The sequence below is a fragment of the Penicillium paradoxum genome (assembly GCF_028828445.1).
Source record: "Penicillium paradoxum strain IBT 22861 chromosome Unknown utg000003l_segment0_segment0, whole genome shotgun sequence".
Lineage (NCBI taxonomy): Eukaryota > Fungi > Ascomycota > Eurotiomycetes > Eurotiales > Aspergillaceae > Penicillium > Penicillium paradoxum.
In genome coordinates, this window is record NW_026643181.1 from 3,451,161 (window position 1) to 3,464,491 (window position 13,331).

The window sequence follows — 13,331 nt, forward strand, 5'->3', positions numbered from 1 at the left end:
ATTTCCCACCTCTTTCCATGATCTCAAGAGGCGGTGAAGCTTCACCAAATCCTTCCGGGAGTCTTAGAACGCCTCTGATCTCACAAAGGCGGGATGAGCATGACTCTATATCCCGACAGAGAACTCTGCTCAAACTTCAACCCTACCAGGAGCGAAAGTAAGAGCAAGGTTCACTGGATCCCATCTACAGATTTCATAATAAGACCTCAATCCAATGCCGATTCATGATCCAATACTCACCGCAACTCGACATCTGATCACCACATGTGTTCATCCCGAGCTTGGATGTAGGTAAGTCCCGCATGACGAGGGACAAAAGTGGTGAGAAGACAAGCCACCCCATACCCTGAAGAAAGAGATCTATTTTCAGAGCTTTTTCATGGCCTGGAGTGGACTCTTCTTTCAATTGGATGCGATGCCTGGCATACTTCGATCAAACACACCGGTCGGGCAAACAACATTCCAAAATAATGATATTTGGCTTTCAGCTTCCTTGGCCCTTCCATCTCCTTGCTTGGAATCTTTGGCCTTTGAAACAAGTCAGGAGTGGCGGTCAATGAAGTTGGCGATGTGCTAGATCTGACAGGCATCCTGAGCATGTTTCAGCCGATGGCCATTCCATTGCCTCCAATACGAAGAGAATCATCACTCGTCATTCCTCGCATTCTTATTCTAGAATGTTACGCGGAGAAAAGAAAGAACCGAGATCTGAAAGTAGGCCTATATTTTGAATATCAAAATGGAATACAAATCCTCACACCCTGTCTCATCGTACATATCAATGAACCCCCAAGAGTAATCCAGACCTTCAACACCAAGCTAAAAATATGATATAGATGCATCAAAGAGAAAAACCAACACGCAAATAAATGTGAAAGGTGAAAAAAAGCTGGTATATATGACGTTCGTAAAGTCTTATCATCGTCAGTCAAAGAGAAGGGAGAAAAGCAAGTGTATCAACATAACCATATAATATATGCAACATGCAAAGCGAAGCGGAACCGAGCCGAAAATAGGCCCGAACAAAAGAAGAAAAGAAAAAACAAAGTTTGCTTTCTAAAACTTGACACCCCATGGTGTTGGCAGCGGAGGAGCCGAAGGCCGGTGATGTGCGTTTGGAGGAGGTTCGAGATCGAGGTCGAAGGGGTCACTGCGCATGCTATCACGCATCATCGGCGTATCCAGATAACCTGGACTCAAGCGCGGTACAGCGAGGGAATCTGCGCCCTCGCGCTCGCAATCCCAGCTCGGATACCCATGCCCGTTTCCCCAGGAGGATGAAGAGTATATTGAGACGCTGCGAGATGGAGCAGATATCTCGATGACTGCGGATGGCGGATTCGCAAAGGAATCTTGTGTTGTGCGCTCGCCACGCAGATACATGCTGTCCAGGGACAGATCTGGATTGGAGGGTTGCAATGGGATAACTGGGAGCTTGGGTGATCGCGGGCTGATATTGCCTGGCATCGAGGGATAGGAATGGTAACGGCAGTGACCGATTGAAGAGGTCATGGAGTCGGCTCGTAAAAGCTTTTGTCTTGTATCGGGACGTTCTGTCGTGAGCTTGCGTCGCCTGCGGCGGATGAACAGAGCGAAGGCCAGAAGGGCGAATATGGTGAATGCTGATGCTCCGATGACGCTCCCAACGATCGTCCCGGTCTTGGAGGTGGATTTGGGGTGCGATTGGTCAGCTTGAGCTGTGTCTGAAGCGCTTGCGCTTGTGACAACTCCGGTGACTGGTGATATCGAGGGTGTGGTGGACGACCCAGTGCTTGAGATGGTCGAGGCACTAACTGAGCTCACGGAGCTAGTCGTCGCCTCCGGGAAGACTGGCAGTGGCAATGATGGAGGAGTACTTGGGCTAGTCAATGAGGTTTGTGAAATCCATATGCTGCTAGGAGCATCGGAGTTCCACGCGAGGTGTTCAGATAACTCTGAAGTGGTTGGAATCGGCAGATCTTTCATTGCGCTTGAAGACACTATGGTTGTTAGGCTCGATGTGAAGGTTGCCGATTCCGAGACAGTTGATGATATAGAGATGGCAGTCGGTAATACGATGTCCGGATTAGTCGTTGATAGACCAGTGGTTGTCAGCGTTACAGTCACTGGGGCTGGGTTCAGTGTTGGCGACACGAGATCGAGTACAGTGGTCGCAGTGCTGCTGGGACCACGCTCGGAGTCGGATATTGTGTAGATCCATGTAGGATGAACAGTCTCCGTTTGAATTGACGTGAGTGTCACTAGATTCGGTGGTTCAGAGGGTAGATGTGTAGTCCACGTCCGGGTGATGCTGGCTAGCCCTGCAGAGGGAGTACCAATGGCAGTGAAGGCACTCGACATCTCGTCGCGAGCCCACAGGCAACACCAGCCGGTTAAAAGACAGATCTGGTGGTATTTGCCAAGTCCTTATTGGATGTATGGAACATAGGGGCGATGTCGAAGAATGGATCCCTTTATATGTGAGACCCCGGCCGACAAAGGATATAGCGACAACGCAATAAAGCAGTAGGCTTCTCAAAGTGACTCTGAGAGTTCATCCAAGCCCCATACTTTATTCCTTGCTTTGTTCCTTGAAGCCTCGAAAAAGCCACGAACATACTCCCGTGGTTGGGTCGGGATTCCATACAGTTCAGGATTCACGTCGGTGGGGGTGCCAAAAGTGTAGCACGTCAGATACCAAGAGGTCGGAGGGTTATATAGACACTTTTTGCCCCTCCTATTCTGCAAGATTTCACACGAATTCCCAGGGGGTCTTGTCTTTCATTTGTCTGGAACCCGGCGCTTCTTCCGGTGTCTGGGTGGAAGCAACTCTTCCTGTGACAGATGAACGGCGCTTAGCATCCCCGTCCAATAAGACCCGGAGCGGAGGACGATCATCTCTAGAGAATATCCGATGCAATAATGTGACCCTCGCTAACTTTTTCTGCACGCACACAATCTCGTCATTGTCCCTGGGGAAGTAGGATCGGAGCAGGGAGAGTATCACGGACGAAATAAGGCCGTTTCGGGATTGGCGAAAGACCCAAGGTGATCATTTTGACTGGTCCAACCTGGAGTTACCCCCTGAGGTTTCACATTTTGCCTAATTCAGCTGCTGGTGTCTTGCAGTTCTCTGGAGTCATACTGCAGATGTGCCCAGCATCGAGTAGCAATGCCTCTTTTGGTAGATCATGTGATGATGTCAGACAGTCTCACAAGCCAAAAGCAATATAAAAGAGAGGATTGAGCTTGCAAGAGACAAATTGCCCAGTGCTCCGTAGAAATGTAGACGAATACGAGATAAGAGGAGTAGCCCATGAAAGTAGGGGAGTACATGTACGGGGTATGGGGCCTTGGAGAAGAGCACGTGGGAGCACCATAGATGATCCTCTTCAAGGCCAAAACAGCAATACAGCCGATCAACGAATGCACCAAGTCAGTGTGTTATATATCCCAACCTGGACAATAGATGCATCAACTCCAGTTCAGATGGCAGACGAAGTAGGCGAACAGGAACAGAAACAGAGGCAGGTCCATGTTCCCGCCAATTCCCCACCTGCAAAAGTCCATTTCCCTTCTTCTCTTCTCCATCTCCCCATCTCAGGGAGTCACTCTTTTTTTTGATCCAATTTCGACTGTTCGACTTCTTTATCTCTATACTGTGTTTTTCTGCCTTGCCTTTTCGGTTGTTCATTCACCAGATTCCCATGTGATCCCGGGGTGAAACTGGAACTTGGCGATAACCTTGCATCTGCATTTGCATTAGATCTCTAGAGCTCATCATGTTTGGCTGGGGATCTGGGCTGGGTAAGCAGCTTCCTTTGCCCGCCTAGGGTCGTTTTATTTGCTACCCCTCGTTGTGTTCCCCTTCCCCGCCATCTCAACCCCTTGGCAGTTGAATCCGAGTCGGGCCCAAAGCGATTATGTGACTGTACGGCGCCTGGCTGGGGATTGTCTGTTTGGATGCGACCTTCAGTCCATTGTCTATATCTCGAGAATTTCTTTGCCACCCATGCCGCGATTGCAACACCGAGTTAACGCAACCCTGCTACAGCCTTACCCTCCACCACTTCAGAGCCAGAGAAGGAACGAAAACCACCTGCTCACCCGATATCCCTCGATTTCCCCGTACACAACCTATCCAATGCCCTCGATAATGAGTCCGAGTCAAGACTTAAGGAGATGCCGGGTCTCCTGGCCGACATCAAACGCCCGCAGGACATCTCCTTGGAGCGCTTCAAACCCTTGAACATCCAATACGACATGGACATTGAAGTCGCCCGCATGATTCCCGAAGACCCCTCGTACCCCAGTCCTCCCGTGCCATGGAAAGACATCGCCGAGCCAACGGACGACAATCCCCGACCGTTGATGAGCAGCGGGGCCCCATATCCTACGAAGGAACGATATGAAGTCTTAGAAAAGGAGCTGTCGCTGGACAATGACGACGCCTTTCGCGAAGTGTCTCGATTGCCGCCATGCGAGGGCCGGAGTCGGGTTCGTATAACGCAGTCGAGAAAGTTCTGGACGGGGTTAGAGCGCATGGCTCAATACTGGGATACCAGCCTAGACAATTATTTCGAGCGTCCAGCAACCCCCGAGCCGACACCCCCGTCAGAGATAGAGCTGTCGGATGATCGCAAAATGCAATTGGATGCGGAGTCTAAGAGCGGATCCGAACTGGCAGATGCGATGGAGCTCGATGAAGCGCAGGCGTCCGCGGCTCTGAACAATGGCACTGTTGACGAGGAGAAACGGCCAGTTGTTGCCAGGTACACGGGTCGTCGAGTCGGGAATGGAGCCGAAATGCCGGATGACATCCGTGACGAGACAATCCGGGCACTCGTGGAGATGGCGGCATGGCCATTTGGATGCCAAGTCACCGCTCCTACGCTTCCGCCACGGCTCACGGCCAAGAACCTCCTCTTTCCCGTCCGGCAAACTTTCCAGTCTTCCCGGTCTCCGCGAGACCGCCAGCTCGCGCGGAGCGGCATGCTCGAAGGCCCCGTTCTCATCGCGCAGTGTCGCCCCGAGACATCTTTCCGCGCCCCGGGTGATACCCCGGGGACGGGAATTGGTGAGATAAGTGATCTGTACCGCGAGGTGGGCGGCATGCTGCTCGCCGCACAAGAGCGTGCCCGTGAAGGCGCAACCGAGCAGCGACCTGGCGAGGGCAAATGGTGGACCATGGCGCCTCGCTTCGGAGGGGCTTCCAACGACGGGATCCTGGATGATCTTGTTCACAATGGACACGGGATGTCCTTGCCAGATTCGATGATGGAAGAAGTTAGATCATCTGCCCGGGAGGCGGAGAGCGCCAACAAGCGTCACAAGTTTGAACATCCATTTGTCACATCTCTCGCGCGAAGACCAAGTGCTATGCGGAGACTCACCAGCACTGAGAAGTGGAAGATCCTGCAGCCTGGGCCCAGTCTTTGGGATAAACGAATGAGTTATTTGCAGATAGGCAAGGTCCAGGAGAGCCCTTTTGATGATGTATGTCACATGTTACCCAGTTTGTATTGAGATTGAGTGTGCATATGGCGGCATGACAAAGCTAACTATTCCGATCGTCTACAGATTTACATGATCTCATCTATCAACCATCACATCTCCATCCTGCACCTCCGCGTTCACCGACGGTACCTGGACATTCTCACTCACGGCGACAGCACTTTCCCTGCAACCGAAGACCAGCCATGGCATGTACTTCAGCTGGAAAGGACTAGGTGGTTCGACCTCTTTGATGCCAAAGACCGCATCGAAGCACTCCGGGGAGTCTGGCAACTGTTCCACCACCAGCTAAGACAGACACGACGTGAAGCTGACCTTCCAGTGCCGTCAGAGTTACCGATAGAGCATCCATTGTAGAGCATACATGGTGTTCGTAGAGACTTGTTAGCTCCTGGCCCCAGAGGCCTTTCTCCAGCGATGCATTTTGTACAAACGGCGCAGCAATCATCTTCCATTTCTCGGTTGCTATGTCATCGTCGATGTCCTTTTTTTACTTGTTTATTTACCATACCCATCTCCAATGACAACAGATCACAGCTATGGCCTTGTGCAATTCCTCGAATGAAGATATCAAGTAGAAAGATTTAGAGATCCCTGAGCAGGTCGTCAATTGACACTCGAGGAGGAGATAGACATCGTTGAGCTTGTCCAGTAAGGCCTCAATATACCTCGATCCAGCGTACCCTTGCAACATTGGCACTCCAACTCAATGCTTACTCCGGGCCTCGTGCTCAACACGGAGTACCTACCGAGGCAGGTATATCTGTTCCCATCGCCATCATTGTTCTACATGCTACCTCGGTACGGAGTACTTTTCCTGCCCCTGAAACCCAGGAACCCTCCGTACTCCGTATGGAACAACGCATACCCGGACATACTCGGTGTCTCAACTCCAACGACCTTTCCTCCGTCCCAATATCAGAAAAGAAAAGAAAAAGGCCAAGCGAAAGCAGCAACGGTCCAGACCAACCAATCCGTTCCAAATGTGATGTATCGAGATGATAGTCTGTCAAAATCCTGATTCTCAGCGCCCGGTGTGGAGAGTGTGAAGAGTGGTCCCCAAACCGGCCAATGCCACCGGTCGCTTTTCCGTTTCCCGTTTAATTTCCGCCGGCGTCACAAATAGACATGATAGGTGAGGATATTTCTGTGCGAAGTTAGATTGTATGAGATCAGAGACCCTTTCGATCGGGCTCTAGTTGTTTTAGTTGCGTCTTGGCTGTCTGAGCGCGCGTACCGCTGCTTTTTTTTCTTTTCTTCTTTTTCGGTCAGGAGGCTGGAGGAGGGTAATGGTGCGATCCTTGGTTTGCTTTTTGTTTTCGAGATACTCCGTACGGAGTACTCCGTACAGGTGCGTGCTCTGGAGGGCTTCGAGTATCAAGGACAAAGTACACACGTTGGCTGTGGTGGGGCGCGTTGCAGTCGCTTGACAGATCTGACTTCTTCCCCCCGTAACTTTCCAGTGTATGGGGTTCGCTTATTGCGATTGACGTGAGGTACGGAGTACACGAGGTATTGGTATATGTATTGGTACCGAGTACTCCGTAGTACATGGTTGTTACCCGATCATCGAGGCTATGGATCTTCGGGGATCGAGTTGGTGAGATCGGATCTGGTTGGACGCCTCAAAACACGAAAGCAGAGGAGACATGGGTATGGACAACGGTTGTGTCGACTCTGGACTGGGGTTGGTCCGATGCTTGTTTGCAGGTTTGAAGAAGCACGGAGTACGGAGTCCATACAAGTACTCTGTAAGTATAGTGGACAGACTCGTTGCTATCGATATTCCCAGATACACGTACTTCCTACCGAGAGATGTCCTGCTGGACCCTCGTACACGGACAGGTACGGAGTGTACAATGTATGTATCAAAGTATCCAAACGGTCCCCAGCGCTATTCGATCTCCTGATGGGATGATCGCACAAAGACCCGCTATCAACGCTAAATCAAGTACGGGGCAAAGCCAATCAAACCATACCAATTGTCCTTCGCCTCACCTCGCTGCGCTCGAGCCTTATAGAACAATGGGTATCAACCGCAGGCTGCAGCGGATCACACCATATCCATGACAAAGCGTGATGAGCCCCGTGGACCCCCCAAATCAAGAATATGGTGCGCTGAGCAAGTGTCCACATTCCAGTGCAATACATACATCGGCGCAAATAAGGCTCTGTGCGGAGCACTGCCCAATGGGGATGAACAAAAGTACGGTGTGTACCCGCTCAGCTGGAAGGCCATGTGGAGGCCGTGGAGTGACGATTCGGTGTACGGAGTACGGGTTACGGAGTACGGAGTACTCGGGGAACAATTGCTCAGGCCAGGGATGTAAGTTTCCCAAATAAGAGCTATCCCTTGAGTGAGATCGGCTTCAGGGGGGTTATAATCGTCAATCGAGAGCCTTGAACTCAATTCCATAGGTCGGAGGCTGCAGAAATAGAAACTCAAAATCAGATCAGAATGAGATCAAGCTGTGTACGATGCATTGATGACCCAGGGGGCTGGTTGTTTGATCTCAGAGATTAGAATCTATGCAAGTAACTGGTTCGAGGAAGTGGGGAGGAGCTAACCTCACCAGAATCCAGTCTACTGCCTATTTAGGCAATACCAACATAAAGGGGGTGTACAAAACCATGACTTGCGTGAATGCTATGCATAAAGTGGATGGTGACTCCAGAATGTCGGTTTCGACAGCGGGAACGATGTGAGATATCTGAGGTACTCCGTAGTCGCGTTGGAAATCCATTTGTCCCCCACGGCAAGGTACACAGCCGCGCTAGGAGGCTCGTCGGCTCGACGGCTCGACGGAGGGCTGACTTTTGGCGGTAGAGCTGGATTGAGTGATATTGCACATCACCAATAACTTTCAACGTTGACCGGCTGATTCGAAATCCGACCAGACTGACCTCTTCTGCCACAACTCGGTAACACCTCACGGGGTCAGAATCCGGTTGTAATCCTGACTTCCTTGGTTTTTGCCGGATTGGAATCTAGGGCTGCAAGAATACCAATTGGGCTGTGGACACTGATCTTGTCCTTCATGATTTCATTCTTTTCGGTTTCCCTTGCATTTGGCGAACGGACCAGCGGTTCATATGAACTCCAATGTTCAAGCCTCGGTGATTTGTCCCAAGAGGTGATGCAGCGTAAGGAGGTAGATCTTGCTTTGACTTCTGTTCTTCTCTTCTGCATTTTGATTAAGCCTTGTTGAAGACCCTTTCAGAAGGTAGTTGGCAACCCCGAGCCAGGGGGTGATGTGACAAGCGAGTGAATCGCGATCGGGATTTGGCGAGCGATATTGCCAGAGGTGATCGGCTCTAATTAGCTTTCAGAGTGGCTAGAGGCGCATTTGGATCCGAGGCTTCTCGCGATAGCTCGAGTAGATCCAACCCACACCTTATGACCACATGGAGCAAAACCCACGTGGGAGCGCCTCCGGCCGGGAGCTAGGAAGGTAAGTAAGTGATGAATCTCGATGTATCAGTTGCACAGATCACTGTGGCAACAGAACTCTCAAGTCGAGACATGGTCCCAGCCAACGGTGAAAGGGGGTGTGTGTTGTACAACCTCTACACATCACATTTTGCACCTTCTGAGTGGAGATATGAGACTAAAACCGTGTCGCGCATGTGGGGATAAGCGGAGAAGGACTAATTGCGCCTCCCAAATCGATAGGTAGCTGGTGCTGCTCCAAAACAACTCGCAGTCAAGAATGAGCCCTGGCAGATTTATCAAATCTGCGCTTGCTGTGCTGCAGTCCCGATCGTCAACAGGATTCTGTCGTGTCCCGTGAGATGTAGCGTTCGTTCTAGACTCGATCAAAGTCGATCGAAACCCTGGAGAAGACGCGCTTCGCGGGCCTAGCCTTCCGCCATCAGAAGATCATCCCCTATCTTCCGTACGGAGTATAGTGACAAATTCATGTGTCAAAGGTACCGAGAGAATGAAGGCGATCACATTTCAGCGCGACTTGTGGGCAATTACGCGAAACATGCGCTGGTATCGCCGAAAATTGCGAAGTTCCGTTTGAAATGAATTGATAGAATAGACTGGTAAGGAAGCTGCGCATGTTATCGTGTGACCTGGCTCTATGAGACATGACAGGAGTGACAGGCTAGGGTTGCGGTTGCAGTTTGATTTTAGACTATCGGCGTTTTCGACTTTGCCTTTGGCGCGTGTCAACGTCGTCTGAGCCACTTCGTACTCCGTATACGCCATACCCATCTGTGCAACCTCTCACGATGTCATATCAGCGACGGTGGCAACTAGGTCAGTACTCCGTACTCCGTACCTAGGTATGGCATCCATCGATCCCCCGAACTATCTGATTAGAACATGCATCCTCTCTACTCCGTACTCCATAGATAGTAGAGGTGTAAGCTGCATCTCTACTTGCCCTCAATCCTCCGTCTAGTCCGTACATACGGGCCATATCAATTTTGCATCAGTATCCGAGTCTAATGTGAGAAAGCCATATCCAACCACTATGCAACCCTCCGTATCGCCTTCTTTCAATACGGAGTTGATGTGGGGATCACGGCCTAGAGAGAAGATCGCCCGCGTCTTCTTCCCCATATGGCGTCATTCCAAGTATGTTGTCGTCGCGGGAAGATGATGCTCAGTCCTGATTGGATACGAGCCAGGTCTGCTGCATATTCATTCGGATCCTTGGGATTTCTCGGAGGCGAAAGCTTCGGCTGTACGCGGCACTGTACATGATCCATAGCGATACATTATACAGGAACGTACCTAAGGCTTATAAGGTAGTATAATTCAAGGAATGCAAAGGAGAATATCAAACTTTAGGTCTGTCTCGCTACCGGGCTTGGAGTACGAAGTACGGAGTAGTGCGGTTGATCCCAGAGGCTTGAGGCTCCAAGACATTGAGCAGTCCCACTTGGAAGGTGTAGGTGTTTGGACTATGACATAGGTGTCCCCTGTGCTTATAGAGAGGTTGGATTTTGGGTTGGATAATGTCATGTTCGGTGGTTACCCCTTGCGTTCAACATTGCATATCGTATGGGTCTGGGAACTTAATTGTAGGTATCGACATGCTGCACTGTGCATGGCGTGCAGCTATTATCTGGATGCAGGAGCGCATTGTTTGGAAGGTATGAAGGCTTTCCAAAATTCTAGTAGAGACGAAGCGAGGAGAAGGGATTGGGCTTGATGACAATGGATATTTGTTTTCTCATTGGCCTGATTGACATTCTACTTTCTTATCATCCTGGATCCATTCTCATCTATTATGCTTAGAAACAACACACCGAGCAACGCGTAGTCGCAGGATACATAGAGAGATGAAGATCGAAACCCATGCACCGCCCCGAACCTAGTGGACAGGATAGTGCAAAGGGCAGGTCAACAGGGCTGATCAAAATGGCAGATCAAAATGGCAGATCAAAACGGGAGATCGAATGGCCGATCGAATGGCTGATCGAAAGGCTGATCGAATGGCTGATCGAAATGGCTGATCGAAATGGCTGATCGAAACTGGAAGGATACGTTTGTATGGGAAAGTGGAAATCCATGTAACCCTAATTAAACCCCTTAACGGTGGCAAGAACTCGATTCGGCTGTCAACCGGAGTGGGATGTCTTGGAATTGGCAACGGACTATTCAGATACCCGCCTCACATTGCTGGATCGTTTTCCTCGGTTTAGCCTCGGATTACATATTTTTGATTCTTGTTTCCGTACGCACCCCATTCGTGCCGTCCAATCCCGGCTCCATATGAAGGATCCTCCAAGTGATCATTGCTCCTCCATGCTCCGGTTTTTGGAGAGCGGACACCCCTGACATTACTTGAGGTGAATCAATCTACTCTCAGACAATTTGACCAGAGGGAATCATTCCCTCGGTTCATGGTGAGGTCTATTGTACTGTAATCAGCCTTGAGATGGGGGGATTGTGTAGGTATCCATACACTATCCACTCCCGGAGTACGGAGTACGGAGTAGGCATACCACAATATTGTACTCCACCATGATCCTTCTATCTTTGCCGAGTGGCTATGGATTGAAGCGGGTGACGGCACGGACAGGACACAAATCAACGGTTTTTTTGGGTAGAAAAAAGCAAAAAAAAAGAACGAATCGAACCCCAGGAATGCTGGAGCAACTGTGTGCCACTATCCGGTTGACCCAGAAGATGAGGAACGCCGTTGAATGTTCGGTGGCACAGAGGCCTTGAGCTGCATCCTGATCAAGGGGTAAACCGTGTCACCGTCTCCGTTGGGAAGGAGATAAGCCGTGAGGATGCCTCTCCACTCCTTTTTCTGGAAGAATCCCCTGGAAGCTGTGGATGTGCCTATCCATGGGCCAGCGACGGGTAACCCCGAGTACGCCGTAATTACAATACCTGGCCTTGGTACTCTGTACCAAGGTATGTACCTGCTCCGTACTATATTCACGTAGGGCACATGAGGTATGTTAGATATTTTCCCATGGCCAATTCTCCGGAGATAAGTGGATGCCGGCTCAAAGTGTATCTGAATTAAACGACACTTTAGCCCACGGGGAGGTGCCCAGAGCTCTGGGTTGCTGATCAGCCCCGACAACCGCCGCCCTGGGAGCCACGGGATGGAAAAGATATCCCCGAATGACGCTCCAATGAAGGATGCGCTGGATGGAGAGGGGCTTGCAAGCGCTCAGACATCGCCGATCTGAACGTCTACCGATTTAACCGAATCCCCAGTCCAGAGTTTCCATGGCCTACAACATATATGTTTGAGAAGCGCCCCTTGCAAGTGTTTCCGAGTTTATTGACCGCATTGACGGCCAGTGCGGCGCGTGTTATTGGGTATTTGAGGCTCTGGAAGGCGATCCCACTTGACGTCCGGACACATCCATTGTCAATTGTTTCCTGGGAGGGTTGGGGGGTTCGCGTTCTGAATTCTTGACCCTTCGAAGAGGATGATTCATAGATTGGGAGAGAATTGATCTGGATACAATATCTGGCTTAAGAGTATACTCCGTACTCCGCACTCGAGTTCCAGGTTCCCTGAGCATTGATCGCTGCCCGACATGGATCATATTGTAATGTGAGATGAGCACTGCTTTGCACTCGCCTTGAGCGAATCCGGATACCTACCATCTCTCCCGGGACAACCAGGGAAGCAACTTGCATGGCGCATTTCCCGGCGAAGCGGTTGACCCCGTTCCACGCGGAGGACCCTAGCTTCGATCGTAGTACGGAGTACTAGAGATGTCCCTAGGAGAGATGGGCTGTCCGGAGCCTCGTCCCGCTGGATTCACATCTTTGTCCATGAATATTAATATAATCTCGCTTCTGCAGACCATCTCATATGTATTTTCCCCAGCCGCCGGACCCACCGTTAGGAAAGTCGGCAAAAAGAAAAAAAAGAAAAAAGAAAAAAAGAAAAAGAAAAAGAAAGAGGGAAAAAGAAACGGAAAAAGGAAAATCAAAGCCGACCTGTCAACTGTAACAGAGGAAGTACTTGTGTTTCCTTCAGGGGTTTCCTAAAAAAGATATGTACCAAAAATCATGAAAATCGGAAGCCACGAGAAGACAGTTGTTTTGATTCCTGAGGTACTCTCCGTGATCCAGGGAGAGGGGCAAACACACGTCGATCCCTACAGGCGTAATTCGAACTATGTGATTTATTATGTTATTCTGTTATTATGTTATATGTTTCCCCTCTCTTCCCCCAGAATCCGATTTCCTCTCTTCCCCTTCTAGTCTCCCAAACGCGGGAAATCGAATGCTTTCTGATTTAGCTCCCCAGGATTATTCGTATTGCCCACGGGCTCAGGTACGTGGTTTTGTGACAGCCGTACCATACCTGACCAGGGTACCTGCTGCGTGACCGGTACCCAGT

General features: G+C 50.3%; 2 protein-coding genes across 2 annotated transcripts; one reads left to right on the top strand and one right to left on the bottom strand.

The window, feature by feature from the left end:
• Window positions 1-1,056: 1,056 nt before the first annotated feature.
• Window positions 1,057-2,340, bottom strand: N7457_003147 (uncharacterized protein; the record flags this gene model as incomplete). The annotated part of the gene is made up of 1 exon (XM_057174192.1): window positions 1,057-2,340. The coding sequence occupies one exon, from the start codon at window positions 2,338-2,340 to the stop codon at window positions 1,057-1,059; it is 1,284 nt and encodes a 427-aa protein (XP_057034343.1).
• Window positions 2,341-3,761: 1,421 nt separating this feature from the next.
• On the top strand, window positions 3,762-5,850 carry N7457_003148 (uncharacterized protein; the record flags this gene model as incomplete). The annotated part of the gene is made up of 3 exons (XM_057174193.1): window positions 3,762-3,786; window positions 4,034-5,475; window positions 5,560-5,850. The coding sequence occupies 3 exons, from the start codon at window positions 3,762-3,764 to the stop codon at window positions 5,848-5,850; spliced, it is 1,758 nt and encodes a 585-aa protein (XP_057034344.1).
• Window positions 5,851-13,331: the final 7,481 nt, after the last annotated feature.